The sequence below is a fragment of the Oncorhynchus mykiss genome, chromosome 17 (assembly GCF_013265735.2).
Source record: "Oncorhynchus mykiss isolate Arlee chromosome 17, USDA_OmykA_1.1, whole genome shotgun sequence".
NCBI classification, from domain to species: Eukaryota; Metazoa; Chordata; class Actinopteri; order Salmoniformes; family Salmonidae; genus Oncorhynchus; species Oncorhynchus mykiss.
The window spans coordinates 69,332,355-69,347,553 of NC_048581.1; the positions used below are offsets into that span (position 1 = coordinate 69,332,355).

General features: G+C 42.1%; 1 protein-coding gene across 5 annotated transcripts in view; it reads right to left on the reverse strand.

The window, feature by feature from the left end:
- The window catches only part of anks1ab (ankyrin repeat and sterile alpha motif domain containing 1Ab), a 32,655-nt gene extending 30,551 nt beyond the window's left edge, over positions 1 to 2,104 (reverse strand). For 3 of the 5 annotated variants that reach the window (XM_021569581.2, XM_021569579.2, XM_021569578.2), the window contains exons 1-2: positions 1,768 to 2,104; positions 597 to 1,048 (exon numbers count right to left, since the gene is read on the reverse strand). In XM_021569581.2, the coding sequence (XP_021425256.1) occupies positions 597 to 887 (291 nt within the window). In that variant the 5' untranslated portion in view covers positions 888 to 1,048; positions 1,768 to 2,104. Of the gene's footprint in view, positions 1 to 596; positions 1,240 to 1,767 lie in introns of those variants that run through there. The other 2 variants (XM_036950540.1, XM_021569577.2) reach the window with 2 other exon arrangements.
- Between the last annotated feature and the right edge of the window lie 13,095 nt (positions 2,105 to 15,199).

Sequence of the window (15,199 nt, forward strand, 5' to 3'; positions counted from 1 at the left end):
TCAGAGAGCAGATGGGGGAGCAGAGAGGGGGCCAGGGAACCACATAGTCCTGTCAGAGAGCAGGATGGGATGAACCAGAAAATGCAATAATTTCTACCTAGACTAGAGTTCAAAACAGTACAGCGTCAGACCAGGATTGAAGTAAGTTTTGAGGCTGGGGTTGTGGCATGCATTAGCCTACTGGAAAGCAGGGGAAACGGGGGAACAGAAGAGACGTCAAGCCATGCGCGGGTTGACCCATAGTAAGCAGTCTGACTGTATTAGGAGTGACAGCCCAAGCCCAATTAGCCTTGTGTGCCAGGGCTGCTATGGGGTATTGGTGGGAGTGATCAGGCCACTCATGCATTCAGCACTTGCCTGCAGGCATTCTGCAGCGACTGTATGGGTAAAAGTCAACGCCACTACTGCCCCTTACCTCCTGTCTATTACTGTTCTTCCTTCCTCTCTTTATCACTCTTTATCACTCATTACAACTCCCCCTCCTCTCCCATCTGCCCCTAAAGGAATTAAAAGCTTTATTTGAAGCCTGACTATGCATTAACTCTCCCAGTGCCAATCCCTGCCTATCACCCCACCAAGAGAACCCAGAGAATTACCTCATCCCACTCGGAGGCGAAGGAGGGCGATCTCTCCATCTGTTTGTTCCCAGAACTGCAGTTAGCCACAGACTCACAGCAGCTGTTCAGACCCCCATCCTCCTCACCCAGGGGAGACACCAACAGGTCTGAGTCCGACTTGGAGAGGCTCCGGGTCAACTTTAGGTCCCCCGGAGGCTTCAGCCTGACTGGAGGGACAGCCACAGCCCCTGTCGACTCCCTGTCCTCAGCCTTGGCAGTGTGGACCACCGTGGCATAGATGGGATCAGCGTCCAGGAGGGAGGCTGACATTACTGTGGAGCTGCTTGTGTGGCAGTGTTAGGATCCTAGCCTCCCTGTACCCAGGCCTCAGGCAGCAGTCTCTCTTCTTGTACCAATGGTCAGTGCAGAGAGGGCTGTAAAACACTGGAGGATCCAGCAGTCTCAGTCTGTACAGAGCTTCCTGTTGAATTCTGAGGAAAAGCCAGAGAGAAGGGGTGATGTAAGAAACAGTGAGGCAGGAAATATCTCTGTCGTGACACTGATAAGAATCCGCCTACTAAATAATTTATGTTTAAAACATATTAAATCTATTCCATTTGGTGAAACGGAGCGTGTAAGAGAGAGGATTGCTGCGTGTGTCCATAGCTCAGATACAATCATCAGGGTCCACCCACTAGTTGTATCCGGCTGCCCTCCCCTTAGTGACTGCTGCCTCCGAGTTTTTTATGCTTTCCTTCCCCTCTCTTCACTTCTCTCTCTTGCTTTTTCTCGCTCTCGCTCTCTTCCTCCTCTTTCTCTTTCAGCCTTCGCTTTTATTCTTGAGCAACATTCTATATTTCAAATGGTTGAATTTCAAACAAGACTGCCTAGATAGAAAGACTATTCCCAACTAGATGAAGGAATGAAACAGACACCAGTGTAGTCAAAAGGAAAATTAAGAAATGAATGTGATACACAACACACACAAACATACACACGCAAACTATCCCAATAAGGCACAATAATAGAATCAGATTCTGAATATTTCAAAGGAGTCTAGCTGCTTTATACAGTTTTAAAAATAATGCCCTGTGCTTGCTTTTCAAAAATGAATCTAACACAGCAACAGTTAGTTGCAACAGCTGCTTTCAGGAACTGTAATAGCCTTAACAACGTCATGTGAAATCCCCATTGATCAGTTTTACCATACCTGCACACTTTGTCTTTGTCTGTCTGTGTTCGGAGAAGAGCTGCCGTCCTGTTCCTCATCTGTCCTCTGACTCCCTATCGGAGGACCAAGTTTGTCCCGTCCCGTGGTGGGGATCTGAGGCCTGGCCTTATTAAGACTGACAGCTAGGGTAATCAGGTTACTGACGCAGTGGGTGCCTGCCTATTCAGAGGGAGGGCTGCCTGCGAGGATTCCTCCACCACGCTCTGTGTGCTGTACCACTGGGTCTTGGATAAGCCCCTGAATGAATTCAAGTATATTTTCTGGTCAAGATATTTGCTCCATTAGGCATTTGAAGTTGACTGCCAGGCATTTCAATGGTTAAAATGGGTGAAGAGACTTGATGGCTTGACGAGAATGCAGAATGGATCCCACACACTCTCATATACTGAGCAGTCTATTCATCAGGGGTTGATTCTGACAAAAGGCTCTCTTGTAAGGCATCCTTAACCTTCCGCAGCACCCGCTGTCATGCACTGTGTACCCCTTCCCTGTAGTGCCCTTAGTCAGCCAAGTCCCTGGCCCGCCCACCTCTTCCCTTTGGGTAGTACTGGTATGTACAAGACACAAGGGATAACATCATGGCCAGGGCGAGAGAGAGAGTGAGACAGAGAGAGAGAGAGAGAGAGAGAGAGAGAGAGAGAGAGAGAGAGAGAGAGAGAGAGAGAGAGAGAGAGAGAGAGAGAGCGCACTGCTCAGAAATGAAGACAAAAAACTGAGGTGAAATAACCAAATTATTCATAACTATTTAGTTCATTTTGAAAGGTTCTGGGCGTTGAATAAATGTTTACAGAGATGTAATGATGCCTTAATGGTATATTAGAGAAACTAAAAGAAGAAGGAAATATGTATGCTCCTTCATCTGGCTGCAGAGCTCCAGGGCAGAGAGAATGACTCATGAACGCGGTCCTCCAACCAACCAAGCGAAGCACAGCCAGCAAACACAGCAGCACAGTGTAGTAAACACACGCAACACAAGCACCTCTCTGTGTTTCAGGGTGTTGTATGCTCTCTGACTCACAACTACATTTGAGATTTTAGGGTTCTTAGGCATTTGGTCTATGAGGTACTTTGCACCCATGTATCCCAAGGCCCTCAATTGACATTTTCATAACACTGCAGGATTCCAGAAACACTCTGTTGTTCCATTACTTCTCTCCTGCTTGAAATCATTACTTATCTTTGCAAACCTGGTGCTTTACATCATCTCGACAAGCCCCAGATGACCTGCATTCATTCTATGAAGTGAAAGGGGGCCCATTGTGTTATAAAGATAATCAGCCATAGATGTTATTGCCTTCTGTGAAGCAAGCTGTTTAGCTCCAATCTACAAATCTTAGAACCAAGCGAACTCATACTAGTGAAAATGGGGAAAACTAGGAAAAACACTGCCTAAGGCCTACCTCTCAGAGACACCTTGTATAAAATGAAACCACACTTTCTCTGTGTCTGATGATTGTTTTAACCCCATTTCATTGCAGTATATTAGAGGGTTATTATGCCTGTATACTAAGGATGAGAAGTCCATCCTTTAGAATCACGAGAGAACTCCATTAGCTAAGTCTTACTAGGGATTTGGAGAATTTGCCTGGGCCATGACACTGACTCTCAGCCTCTTAGAACTTAGAAGCTCTTACAAAGTCAACCTGTCACATGTACTGTATCTCAGCACTCTCGTTTATAGCCCGGAATGTGGTGCAATTGAAAAGACATGTTGGACTGTGAACCAGTAATTAAATTACAATCTGTGAGAGTTATGTAGGCTTTAAGTTACTGTTTGAACTGAAACACACATTTTCAATAATGTTAAATTATTTATACCAGTTAAATGTAAGTAAATGTAATCGAAAATGTAGTCTACGTAATCCCCAAAAGTATGTATTTATCACGAGAGGGCCATGAACAATAGCTAGTAATTATGTATACTCCAAGAAAGGTTAAATCTCAACTTTATGGTAGAAATAGTTATAAATTGCTGAGGTGTAGTCACTTTTGAGCTCAAGTACACAGTACAAATATGAAAATATGAAATATTTTCTATGATGTATATCCTATTCAACAAAACTGTATGAATGAGGCTTTAAATAATGTATATGCATTCTAAATATAGTATAATCAAATTATAAAATGACTAACTATAAGATTTCACCTGCCTTTTAACTGTAAAATGCATACGGTGTCCACAGATCGATTTATAAGTGAAAATGTTGGTCGGAACCGGTACCAGAACCATGCAGGGACTTTACATCTAAGAGGCTTAACAGTGTAAGGAAAAGAGTAAGCCTATCGTCCATCTGTAAAAAATATCAAATTAGCCTAATCTACAACAACTCAGACATCCACAAAACATAAAAGATCATGGTAGTCTGCGGTCAGCACAGATACAAAACAAAAGACATCAACCAGCTCAGAGAGCTCATTCAAGATGGAAAGGCAGTCCTGTAAGAGGCTTATAACTGTCACAGTGGAGCTGACCTCACAGCAGAGGAATATGAAGGAGAGCACGCATGGCTGAGTGAAAACCCAGCACTGAATATCTATTAGTGTACTTTCATCCCAGAGGAGAGACGAGAGACGACAACCTAACAGACCGAGACTGTAGTGTACACCATGCCACCAATGTTTTTCCTCAATCAACAGGGGCTTGGTCATCTCTGGATAACGTGAATATGTTCAAAAACAAACAAGATGAACTGTGGAAGAGACATACAGTACTAGAGGAAATGACATCCAATGCAAATGTAGATACACATCTTGACTATTGGTTTATTTCCCCTTCCAGTCTTAAGAACTTGATAGAGATACTTTTTTTAAGTGGCTTAGCTGGACAGGTATTGGAAGCAATGTCTTTCATTCAAATGGTACAGTAAAGCAAGATGGCCCATCACACTGGCATGTCTGGAAACTACACTAAATACTGTATTATCCCAGTAGACAATAAGAGTCATAGCAATTACAGTATATAGTCACACTAGCTACTTAGATTTTTATACAACTTGGGATCATATACACCAGTTATTGCTTCTGGCCAAATGTCGATGTAGAGTTAGCAAGCAGCTCCTAAAGTAACTATCAAAGCACACCATGGCACCATACCATAATTTGGTTGCAAAAAGGGAATGAGAAGAGGAAATATGCTATGTGAATACATGACTGTGACTGTGTTTGTATGCATGTATGTATGTATGTATGTATGTATGTATGTGTGTGTGTGTGTGTGTGTGTGTGTGTGTGTGTGTGTGTGTGTGTGTGTGTGTGTGTGTGTGTGTGTGTGTGTGTGTGTGTGTGTGTGTGTGTGTGTGTGTGTGTGTGTAAGAGCCAGCAAAGAAGAGGGTTTCCTGTGCAAGTTAATGCTTGATTTGGTGAAAACAACACTCGGCACAGTTCCATGTTTGTGGATTTCCAATTAGGAGCCAGTGATGACAATGACCAGTAAGACATTAAACATATTCACATTTTTATTGCCCTTGGCACAGATTTTGAAGAACAACACCAAAAAAAGTAATCATGCAAACAGTAAAAAGTATTCTCTTTGTTGTTCTGTCAAATGCTCATGCTCTGATCTTTAAAAAAAAACGTACCCATTTGAAACTACCTATTTCTCAGCCCCAGAAACTAGAATATGCATATGATCATCAGATTAGGATAGAAAACACTCTAAAGTTTCCAAAACTGTAAAAATATTGTCTGTGAGTATAACAGAACTAATATTGCAGGCAAAAACCTGAGGAAAATCCAATCAGGAAGTGCCTCTTATTTTGAAACCTTTCTATTCCTATGCATGCCTATCCTCCATTTAAAGGGATATCAACCAGATTCCTTTTTCTATGGCTTCCCTAAGGTGTCAACAGTCTTTAGACATAGTTTCAGGCTTTTATTTTGAAAAATTAGCTTGAAAGATCACATTGCGTAAGTGGATAGGTGGGGGCTCTCAGAATGAGTTTTGTGCTACAGAGTAAAGCGGCCATTGTTTCTCCCGGTGTTGTTGAAAAACCTACACACCCGGTTGATATATTATCTAATATAGATTTTATAAACAACCTGAGGATTGATTATAAAAAAAGTTTGACATGTTTCTGTGGACATTATGGATATTATTTGGAATTTTCATCTGCGTTGTGGTGACCACTCTTTCCTGTGGATTTCTGAACATAGCGCGACAAACAAATGGAGGTATTTTGGGTATAAAAATAATCTTTATGGAACAAAAGGAACATTTGTTGTGTAACTGGGAGTCTCGTGAGTGAAAACATTCGAAGATCATCAAAGGTAAACGATTAATTTGATTGCTTTTCTGATTTTCGTGACCTTGCTTAATGCTTAGTGTACATGTTTTGTTATGCTATCGACAAATTTACACAAACGCTTGGATTGCTTTCTCTGTAAAGCATAATTTCAAAATCTGAGATGACAGGTGGATTAACAAAAGGCTAAGCTGTGTTTTGCAATATTGCACTTTCATGAATATTAATGTTTTTTAGTAATATTATTTGACTGTGGCGCTATGCTATTCAGCGGTTGCTGAATGGGTAGCGTCAAGAAGTTAAGCATGTCCCAGTTTAGATCACCTAACAGTACTAACTCTGAAGATAGATGGGGGGCGATCAATTCACATATGGTGTCCAGGGCACAGCGGGGGGATGAAGGGGGTCTATAACAAGCGGCAACGGTGAGAGACTTGTTTCTGGAAAAGTGGATTTTTAAAGGAATAAACTCGAATGGTTTGGGCACAGACCTGGATAGTGTGACAGAACTCTGCAGGCTATCTCTGCAGTAGATTGCAACTCCGCCCCCTTTGGCAGTTCTGTCTTGTCGGAAAATGTTGTAGTTGGGTATGGAAATTTCAGGATTTTTGGTGGCCTTCCTAAGCCAGGATTCAGACACGGCTATGACATCCGGGTTAGCGGAGTGTGCTAAAGCAGTGAATAAAACAAACTTAGAGAGGCGGCTTCTAATGTTAACATGCATGAAACCAAGCCTTTTACAGTTACAGAAGTCAACAAATGATAGCGACTGGGAATGGGAGTGATGCTGGGGGCTGCAGGGCCTGGGTTAACCTCTACATTTTCAGAGGAACAGAGGAGGAGTAGGATAAGGGTACGGCTAAAGGCTATAAGAACTGGTTGTCTAGTGCGTTTGGAACAGAGAGTAAAAAGAGCAGATTTCTGGGCGGGGAAGAATAGATTCAAGGCATAATGAACAGACAATGGTATGGTAGGATGTCAGTACAGTGGAGGTAAACCTAGGCATTGAGTGACGATGAGCGAGGTTTTGTCTCTAGAGGCACCATTTAAGCCAGGTGAGGTCACTGCATGTGTGTGGGGTGGAACAAAAGGGCTAAGGCATATTGAGCAGGGAGGAGGCTCTACAGTGAAATAAGACAAACATCAGTAACCAAGATAGCAATATACCTAGCATATTGACATTATGGAGAGGAATGTATATCCGAGTGATCATAGGGTCCAGTGAGTAGCTAGGCGAGCTGGAGACACAGTGATTCAGACCATCTTAATACCATCTTTTATTTTTATTGGCCAGTCTGAGATGTGGCCTTTTCTTTGCAACTCTGCCTAGAAGGCCAGCATCCCATAGTCACCTCTTCACTGTTGACGTTGAGACTGGTGTTTTGCGGGTACTATTTAATGAAGCTGCCAGTTGAGGACCTGTGAGGCATCTGTTTCTCAAACTAGATACTCTAATGTACTGTCCTCTTCCTCAGTTGTGCACCAGGACCTCCCACTCCTCTTTCTATTCTGGTTAGAGACAGTTTGCATTGTTCTTTGAAAGGAGTAGTACACAGCGGTGTACGAGATCTTCAGATTTTTGGCAATTTCTCACATGGAATAGCCTTCATATCTCAGAACAAGAATAGACTGACGAGTTTCAGAAGAAAGTACTTTGTTTCTGGCCATTTTGAGCCTGTAATCAAACCAACAAATGCTGACGCTCCAGATACGCAACTAGTCTAAAGAAGGCCAGTTTTATTGCTTATTTAATCAGGACAACAGTTTTCAGCTGTGCTAACATAACTGCAAACGGGTTTTCTTTTAAAATGATAAACTTGGATTCGATAACATAACGTGTCATTGGAACATTGGAACACAGGAATGATGGTTGCTAATAATGGGCCTCTGTTCGCCTATGTAGATATTCCATCAAAAAATCTGCCGTTTCCAGCTACAATAGTCATTTACAACATTAACAATGTCTACACTGTATTTTTGATCAATTCGATGTAATTTTAATGGACAAAAAAAAATTGCTTTTCTTTCAAAAACAAGGACATTTCCAGGGGTCTGAATACTTTCCGAATGCACTGTATTTGTTGTAATATTTGATCTGTTTTTTTCAGGAGGATGAACTGCTTGTTTTAGAAAAGGCAATACTTTGTACAAGGTTTCAATTTCAATTAACAAAAATGAGAGGTTGTAATCTTGATAAAAGAAAAGTTTGAGGTGCAAAAGCGTTAAACCTCTCACTAAAAGCTTCAGAGGGTGAGCTATTCTTACTAATCAACTGGATAATCAGTTTGGGTTTACGTACAGCTTTTGTATGACTGAAGCTTTTAGTGAGAGGTTTTATGCTTTTGCCCCTCAAACTTGTATTAGTTATATAAATTAGCAAGTTTAATTTTGTCTGGCTTACCGTTCCAAATAAAGTGAAACATGTTTTGCTCATATAATTATAAAAACACGTTTTCTGAAGTAGGTAGCAACTTTAATAAATATGTAAACGGTGATATGACTAAATAATTAATCGGTGTAATTTTATCATAAATAGACAGATTTGTACCTCTCCATGGTTGCAAGAGCTTGTCTATTTTTGCTAACTTTGTATTAAAATTTGTTGTTGTGAGTTCATTTATTTCTTTAGGGATATGAATACCAGGTATGCATACTTCATCATCAAACCATTTTATTGGTAAACTACAGGGTAATGTAAATGTTGTGTAATTTAACGATCCAATATGTAATACAATACACTTATCATAGTCCAGAGAGCCTAGAGGTGATCTTCAATGAGATTGTGCAGGGGTCCAGATTGTGGATTTAAGAGAAAACTAGAATCATTGGCACTTTTGTTTTTAAGCACTGGATTTCTAACCCCTTGATATTATTGTTAGATCGGATTTGAATAGCTTTTTTTCAATGGCCATAACAAATATATATATGGAGAAGGTGGACAACCTTTGTTTAACTCCTCTTGACAGTTCAATACTTTCTGATAAGTAGATTATTTACTATTTTACATATGGGGGGGTTCTATACATAACTTCAACCCATTGTATAAGACATTCACCAAAATGAAAATAGTCCAGGCATTTATCTATCAATTATATATTATAATCCATAATCATCATGGATTAGATAGCTCTTTTATAAAAACTATTACTGAACAATTTAGAAAAGTTCAAGGTTTGGGCAGGAGTGTTCATTCATAAAGGACCTGTCTGTCCAAGGCTCCTCATCAATATCTGTCTCAAAGCTTTTGTCAAAAGGAAGGAAGGAAATCAATGAAATGATACAGACACTGGTGTGACATCCTCTCTCTTGCAAAGCTCTATAAAAGTAGTTTCACACATTTCGGTGAGCAAATCGCTGGTATTAAACACAATTATTCCTATGTTCAGAGGGAGATAGTTACAGATGATGAGTTTTCAATTTCACTCCAGATGGGTATGGATTGACAGAGAGTAAGAAATGTATATGCACTACAGAACAGATGATAAATGTCGCTTAACTTAGAATAAGAATCAGTCATCTAATGGACAGGGAAACTCAGGCAATAACTGTGTCAACGATAGTGTGTTTTTCTTGTCTTTTGATGTGGTCAATGGTAATATGACAGGGTTGTAATTTCTTAACCACTGACAACCATCATAATGAAAACTGTACCATCAAGAGATGATGTGAAGTCCTCCTGAGTGGGGCAGTCGGTTTAAGGCACTGCATTGCAGTGCTAGAGGCGTTACTACAGACCCGGATTAATTTCCAGGCTGTGCCACAACCAACTGTGGCCGGGAGTCCCATAGGACCTAGGACAATTGGCCAAGCGTCATCCAGGTCAGGGGAGGGTTTGGCTGGTAGGGCTTTACTTGGCTAATCGCGCTCTAGCGACTCCTTGTGGTGGGTCGGGTGCCTGCGGGCTGACCCCGGTCGCCAGATGAACGGTGTTTCCTCCTACACATTGGTGCGGCTGGCATCCGGATTAAGCTGGCGGGTGTTAAGGAACGCGGTTAGGCTGGTTATGTTTCGGAGGACACATGACTCCACCTTCGCCTCTCCCGAGCCCTTTGGGGAGTTGCAGCGATGAGACAAGATCGAAAGTTGGGGAGAAAAAGGGGGTAAAATACAATTTAAAAAATGTAATAAAAAAAGAGATGATGTGAAGGTACCTCTGTTGATTCATGCATGAGTCAAAAAGGTAGGGCTAACCAGATCCTCTACTGATTCTGAAGAGAGAACCTAGGAGGCAAGTAAGTTAAGAACAAATTCTTATTTTCAATGATGGCCTAGGAACAGTGGATTAACTGCCTTGTTCAGGGGCAGAATGACATATTTTTACCTTTTCAGCTCAGGGATTTGATCTTGCAACCTTCTGGCTACCTGTCGCCCCCCAGTCCCAGGCACTGTGGGCTAGGCTATATAACGGTGCATGTGTGTACGTCAATTGGATTGTGTGCTTGTTGTTGTGGCCATTTCATTGCATTTCCCCTGAGGAAAACCCAAATGTGAAGTCAGAAAAAGATTTTAAATACAGGCCAAGTTCAAAAAGAAAGAATGGTTCAAATAGATGGGGTAGAGAGCACGGGAGAGGAAGGACAGGGGTAGAGAGCACGGGAGAGGAAGGACAGGGGTAGAGAGCACGGGAGAGGAAGGACAGGGGTAGAGAGCACGGGAGAGGAAGGACAGGGGTAGAGAGCACGGGAGAGGAAGGATAGGGGTAGAGAGCACGGGAGAGGAAGAACAGGGGTAGAGAGCACGGGAGAGGAAGGACAGGGGTAGAGAGCACGGGACAGGAAGGACAGGGGTAGAGAGCATGGGACAGGAAGGACAGGGGTAGAGAGCACGGGACAGGAAGGACAGGGGTAGAGAGCACGGGACAGGAAGGGCAGGGGGGAAAACTTGAAAACGGCCATTTCCTAAATTGATTTGCTGGTAGGAATTTGATGAGTGAAAAGGAAGTATCTGCGTGATGGCACAGGCTGGACATTTTGCAAGGCAGGGATTCACTTACAGGATGGAACTTGTCATAGCCACTTGGAAACAAAGAGTACTAAAAACATATGGCACGATGTGAAAAGGACGTTGATAAAAAATTCAGGTCCCTCCATATGACATGAGTTTATATGAAAATATAATTCAGTTACATTGTTCCAAAATTACACTGACAATTTTGAATTGGGGACAGCAAAACACTTACAAAGCACTTACAGTTGTATGAGAAGTCAATTACTCTACAATACATTTTCCTTTCAGATGCCCATTGGCTGTTTATAGCAATCAAAAATCCTCACACACTATACTGTTAAGGATTACAGATTCGATTCGAAAAATCCAAAGCATAAATCATCATCATAACAACAAATTATTTTTTACTGTGTTTATACCAACATAATATGTCGGCAAAAAAATCCCCTCCACATCCACACCAACCACAAAAATGGTTCGATAATCTTAAAGCTGACCTATCAGGCACAACCCATTTATACCTCTTTGAAGAGATACAGTAGTTAAATACTAGAGCTATAAAAGCAAACTGTTTACCTGTCCCTTTGACTTTTCACAGGGTTGTGAAGTAGAAAACACTTTTCATGCAAATGTTGACTCTGAATGTTTAATGAGCACATCTATAATACATGGAGATGCACAAGGCAGAGGAGCAGGTGTAGGAGAATCACTGTTCCTTATAACGCTGCACTGGCCACTCTGGTGCAAAACACTGTTCAAGAGGAATGTAAATATTTCCTGTAGGTTGGATCATGTTGTTTTGCAGGTTGTATGGTTTCACATTCCTAATGTTGTATTGATTGCTGTTGCTTTCTTGGGCAGGTTTCCCTTGCAAAAGAGAATATGTGTCTCAATGGGCTTTTTAAATGTAAAAAAAATGAATTGGGTGGCATTGATCGTTTCCCATTTGGTGATCAGACACGGTTTAAGCATTCTGATTCTGATTCTGAAGGAATGAGGGTGCTAGTATGTGGCATTCAAACATGTAATTATAAACCCATTGTAAATCAACTCCAGACTACTTCATGGCACGCCCATGTTTGTTTAATCCAGTAACACACACGAGAGGTCACACAACACCGAGTACATGAGCGTCTGATGTAAGCTCTGTGTTCTCCTCTCATGCTCTGGTATGCAACATCTGTGTAGCCCTGCTGGCTCAGAGAAGACAGATGCCGCCAGCTCATTGGCTGCTAATCCTGCCACCGTGAGAGAACGGCAAATCAAGAGGCCATCCCCAAGGCCCAGGAAAATGGATATTGATCCCGAGCCATGCCTAAATGGATTAAATTACAGAGTACTGTTGCTAGCAGCAGGGATGTTGAGGGAGGGCTTGAGAAGGAGGGAGAGAGGCAGGGAAAGGGTTGGGGGGGGGGGGGGGGGGGGTTGGAGGGTAACTCTACCAAGGCTATGGCCACCCATGCCTGGCACTGGTAGACAGCTCACGCCCTCTTCTCCCCATAATAAATACTATTATCAATCATTCCCTCTGTCTACCTCCTGCATGAAAGAGGTCTCTAGAACACTCTCAGTCTCTATAACACGCCAGTCTTCTTGGTCAAATCAAATCAAATCAAAGTTTATTTGTCATGTGCCCCGAATACAACAGGAATACAACCTTACAGTGAAATGCTTACTTACAGGCTCAAACCAATAGTGCAAAAAAGGTATTAGGTGAACAACAGGTAGGGTAAAGAAATAAAAACAACAGTAAATATACAGTGAAAAATAACAGTAGCGAGGCTATATACAGTAGCGAGGCTATATACAGTAGCGAGGTTACATACAGACACCGGTTAGTCAGGCTGATTGAGGTAGTATGTACATGTAGATAATGGTAATGGTCAATTTTATTCAGACTGAATGTGAAACTGTGAGGAAGGTATCGACTACATATTGGAGGGAGAAGATGCATCACAGACACAGGGGGGACTTGACTAACACCGTGTCAACATTAGTGGGCAAAACTGGGTGGGAGGAGTCATTCACTAACCTGAAGTCATTAGTCTTCTTGTATGAGCAGTGATCCAGAGTCTTCACTCTTTCTCATTCACACCCTTTTTGTTCATGACCTGAAGAGAAGAGGGGGATACGGGTCTGAGTCTGGAGAGGATATCTAACAGAGTGCTTCCCCTGCATGTTCTGAGCTTTAATATTCTGCATAGAAATGTGTCCAATGGCATGACAGGAATATCGAAGAGGAGAGTGTGAACTAACGGATAGTAATAGCAACATCAAAGGATGGCTGTGCTTTCTCACTATCATCCATATCTGGATTCATAATAGCCATGAACAATTGGAAGATATTAAAAGATTTCAGTGTCTTTTTGAGTCCTGGTATTCTTCAGTAGTCATTTTCACTTGCAATCCTTTTTGATTTTAAGAAGTCCTTTCTTTGTGTTCAGCTTTGATACCTTTGTACCTCAAGGGCAACTCTATCATACTGTTGGGCCCATAGACTTATGGATGGGCCCCTATCTTTTAGGACAAGTTTCCCAGACCAAGATTAGGCCTAGTCCTGGATTAAAAATCATTCTCAATGGAAATTCTCCATTGAAATCACTTTTTAGTCCAGTTCTAGGCTTAATCTATTTGTGTCTGGGAAACCAGCCCATAGATCTTCAGTCACAAACATTCTTCCCCACTCCACTTCATCCCCTTCGGGCAGTGCTCCACTTCATGGCACAATTGAATAATCATAAAGAACCCATTAGATTCCAGATGACACACGGACAACAGCACATGCTCGACATATGTAAATGTAAATAAAAATGATGTCCATTTCAGTGCAGTGATGTTCCAATCCCTATGACATTATGAAGAGAATGCATCATGGGTCTTTAATGGGTCCCTGTGTCCATTAGATTGACAGTCAAGGATGTCCCACCAACAGTAATACTTAAAAAAAAAACAAGTTTTGAGAATGACACAAATATACATTTTCACAAAGTTTGCTGCTTCAGTATCTTTAGATATTTTTGTCTGATGTTACTATGGAATACTGAGGTATAATTACAAACATTTCATGAGTGTCAAAGGCTTTTATTGACAATTACATGAAGTTGATGCAAAGAGTCAATATTTGCGGTGTTTTTTCTTTTTCTTTCAAGACCTCTGCAATCCGCCCTGGCATGCTGTCAATTAACTTCTGGGCCACATCCTGACTGACGGCAGCCCATTCTTGCATAATCAATGCTTGGAGTTTGTCGGTATTTGTGGGTTTTTGTTTGTCCACCTGCCTCTTGAGGATTGACCACAAGTTCTCAATGGGATTAAGGTCTGGGGGGTTTCCTGGCCATGGACCCCAAATATTGATGTTTTGTTCCCCGATCCACTAAGTTATTACTTTTGCCTTATGTCAAGGTGTCCCATTATGCTGGAAAAGGCATTGTTCGTCACCAAACTGTTCCTGGATGGTTGGGAGAAGTTGCTCTCGGAGGATGTGTTGGTACCATTCTTTATTCATGGCTGTGTTCTTAGGCAAAATTGTGAGTGAGCCCACTCCCTTGGCTGAGAAGCAACCCCACACATGAATGGTCTCAGGATGCTTTTCTGTTGGCGTGACACAGGACTGATGGTAGCGCTCACCTTGTCTTCTCCAGACAAGCTTTTTTTCCTGATGCCCCAAACAATCGGAAAGGGAACTCATCAGAGAAAATTACTTTACCCCAGTCCTCAGCAGTCCAATCACTGTACCTTTTGCAGAATATCAGTCTATCCCTGATGTTTTTCCTGGAGAGAAGTGGCTTCTTTGCTGCCCTTCTTGACACCAGGCCATCCTCCAAAAGTCTTCGCCTCAATGTGTGTGCAGATGCACTCACACCTGCCTGCTGCCATTCCTCAGCAAGCTCTGTACTGGTGGTGCCCCGATCCCGGAGCTGAATCAACTTTAGGAGACGGTTCTGGCTCTTGCTGGACTTTCTTGGGCGCCCTGAAGCCTTCTTCACAACAATTGAACTGCTCTCGTTGAAGTTCTTGATGATCCGATAAATGGTTGATTTAGGTGCAATCTTACTGGCAGCAATATCCTTGCCTTTGAAGCCCTTTTTGTGCAAAGCAATGATGACGGCACATGTTTTCTTGCAGGTAACCATGGATGACAGAGGAAGAATAATGATTCCAAGCACCACCCTCCTTTTGAAGCTTCCAGTCTGTTATTCGAACTCAATCAGCATGACGGAATG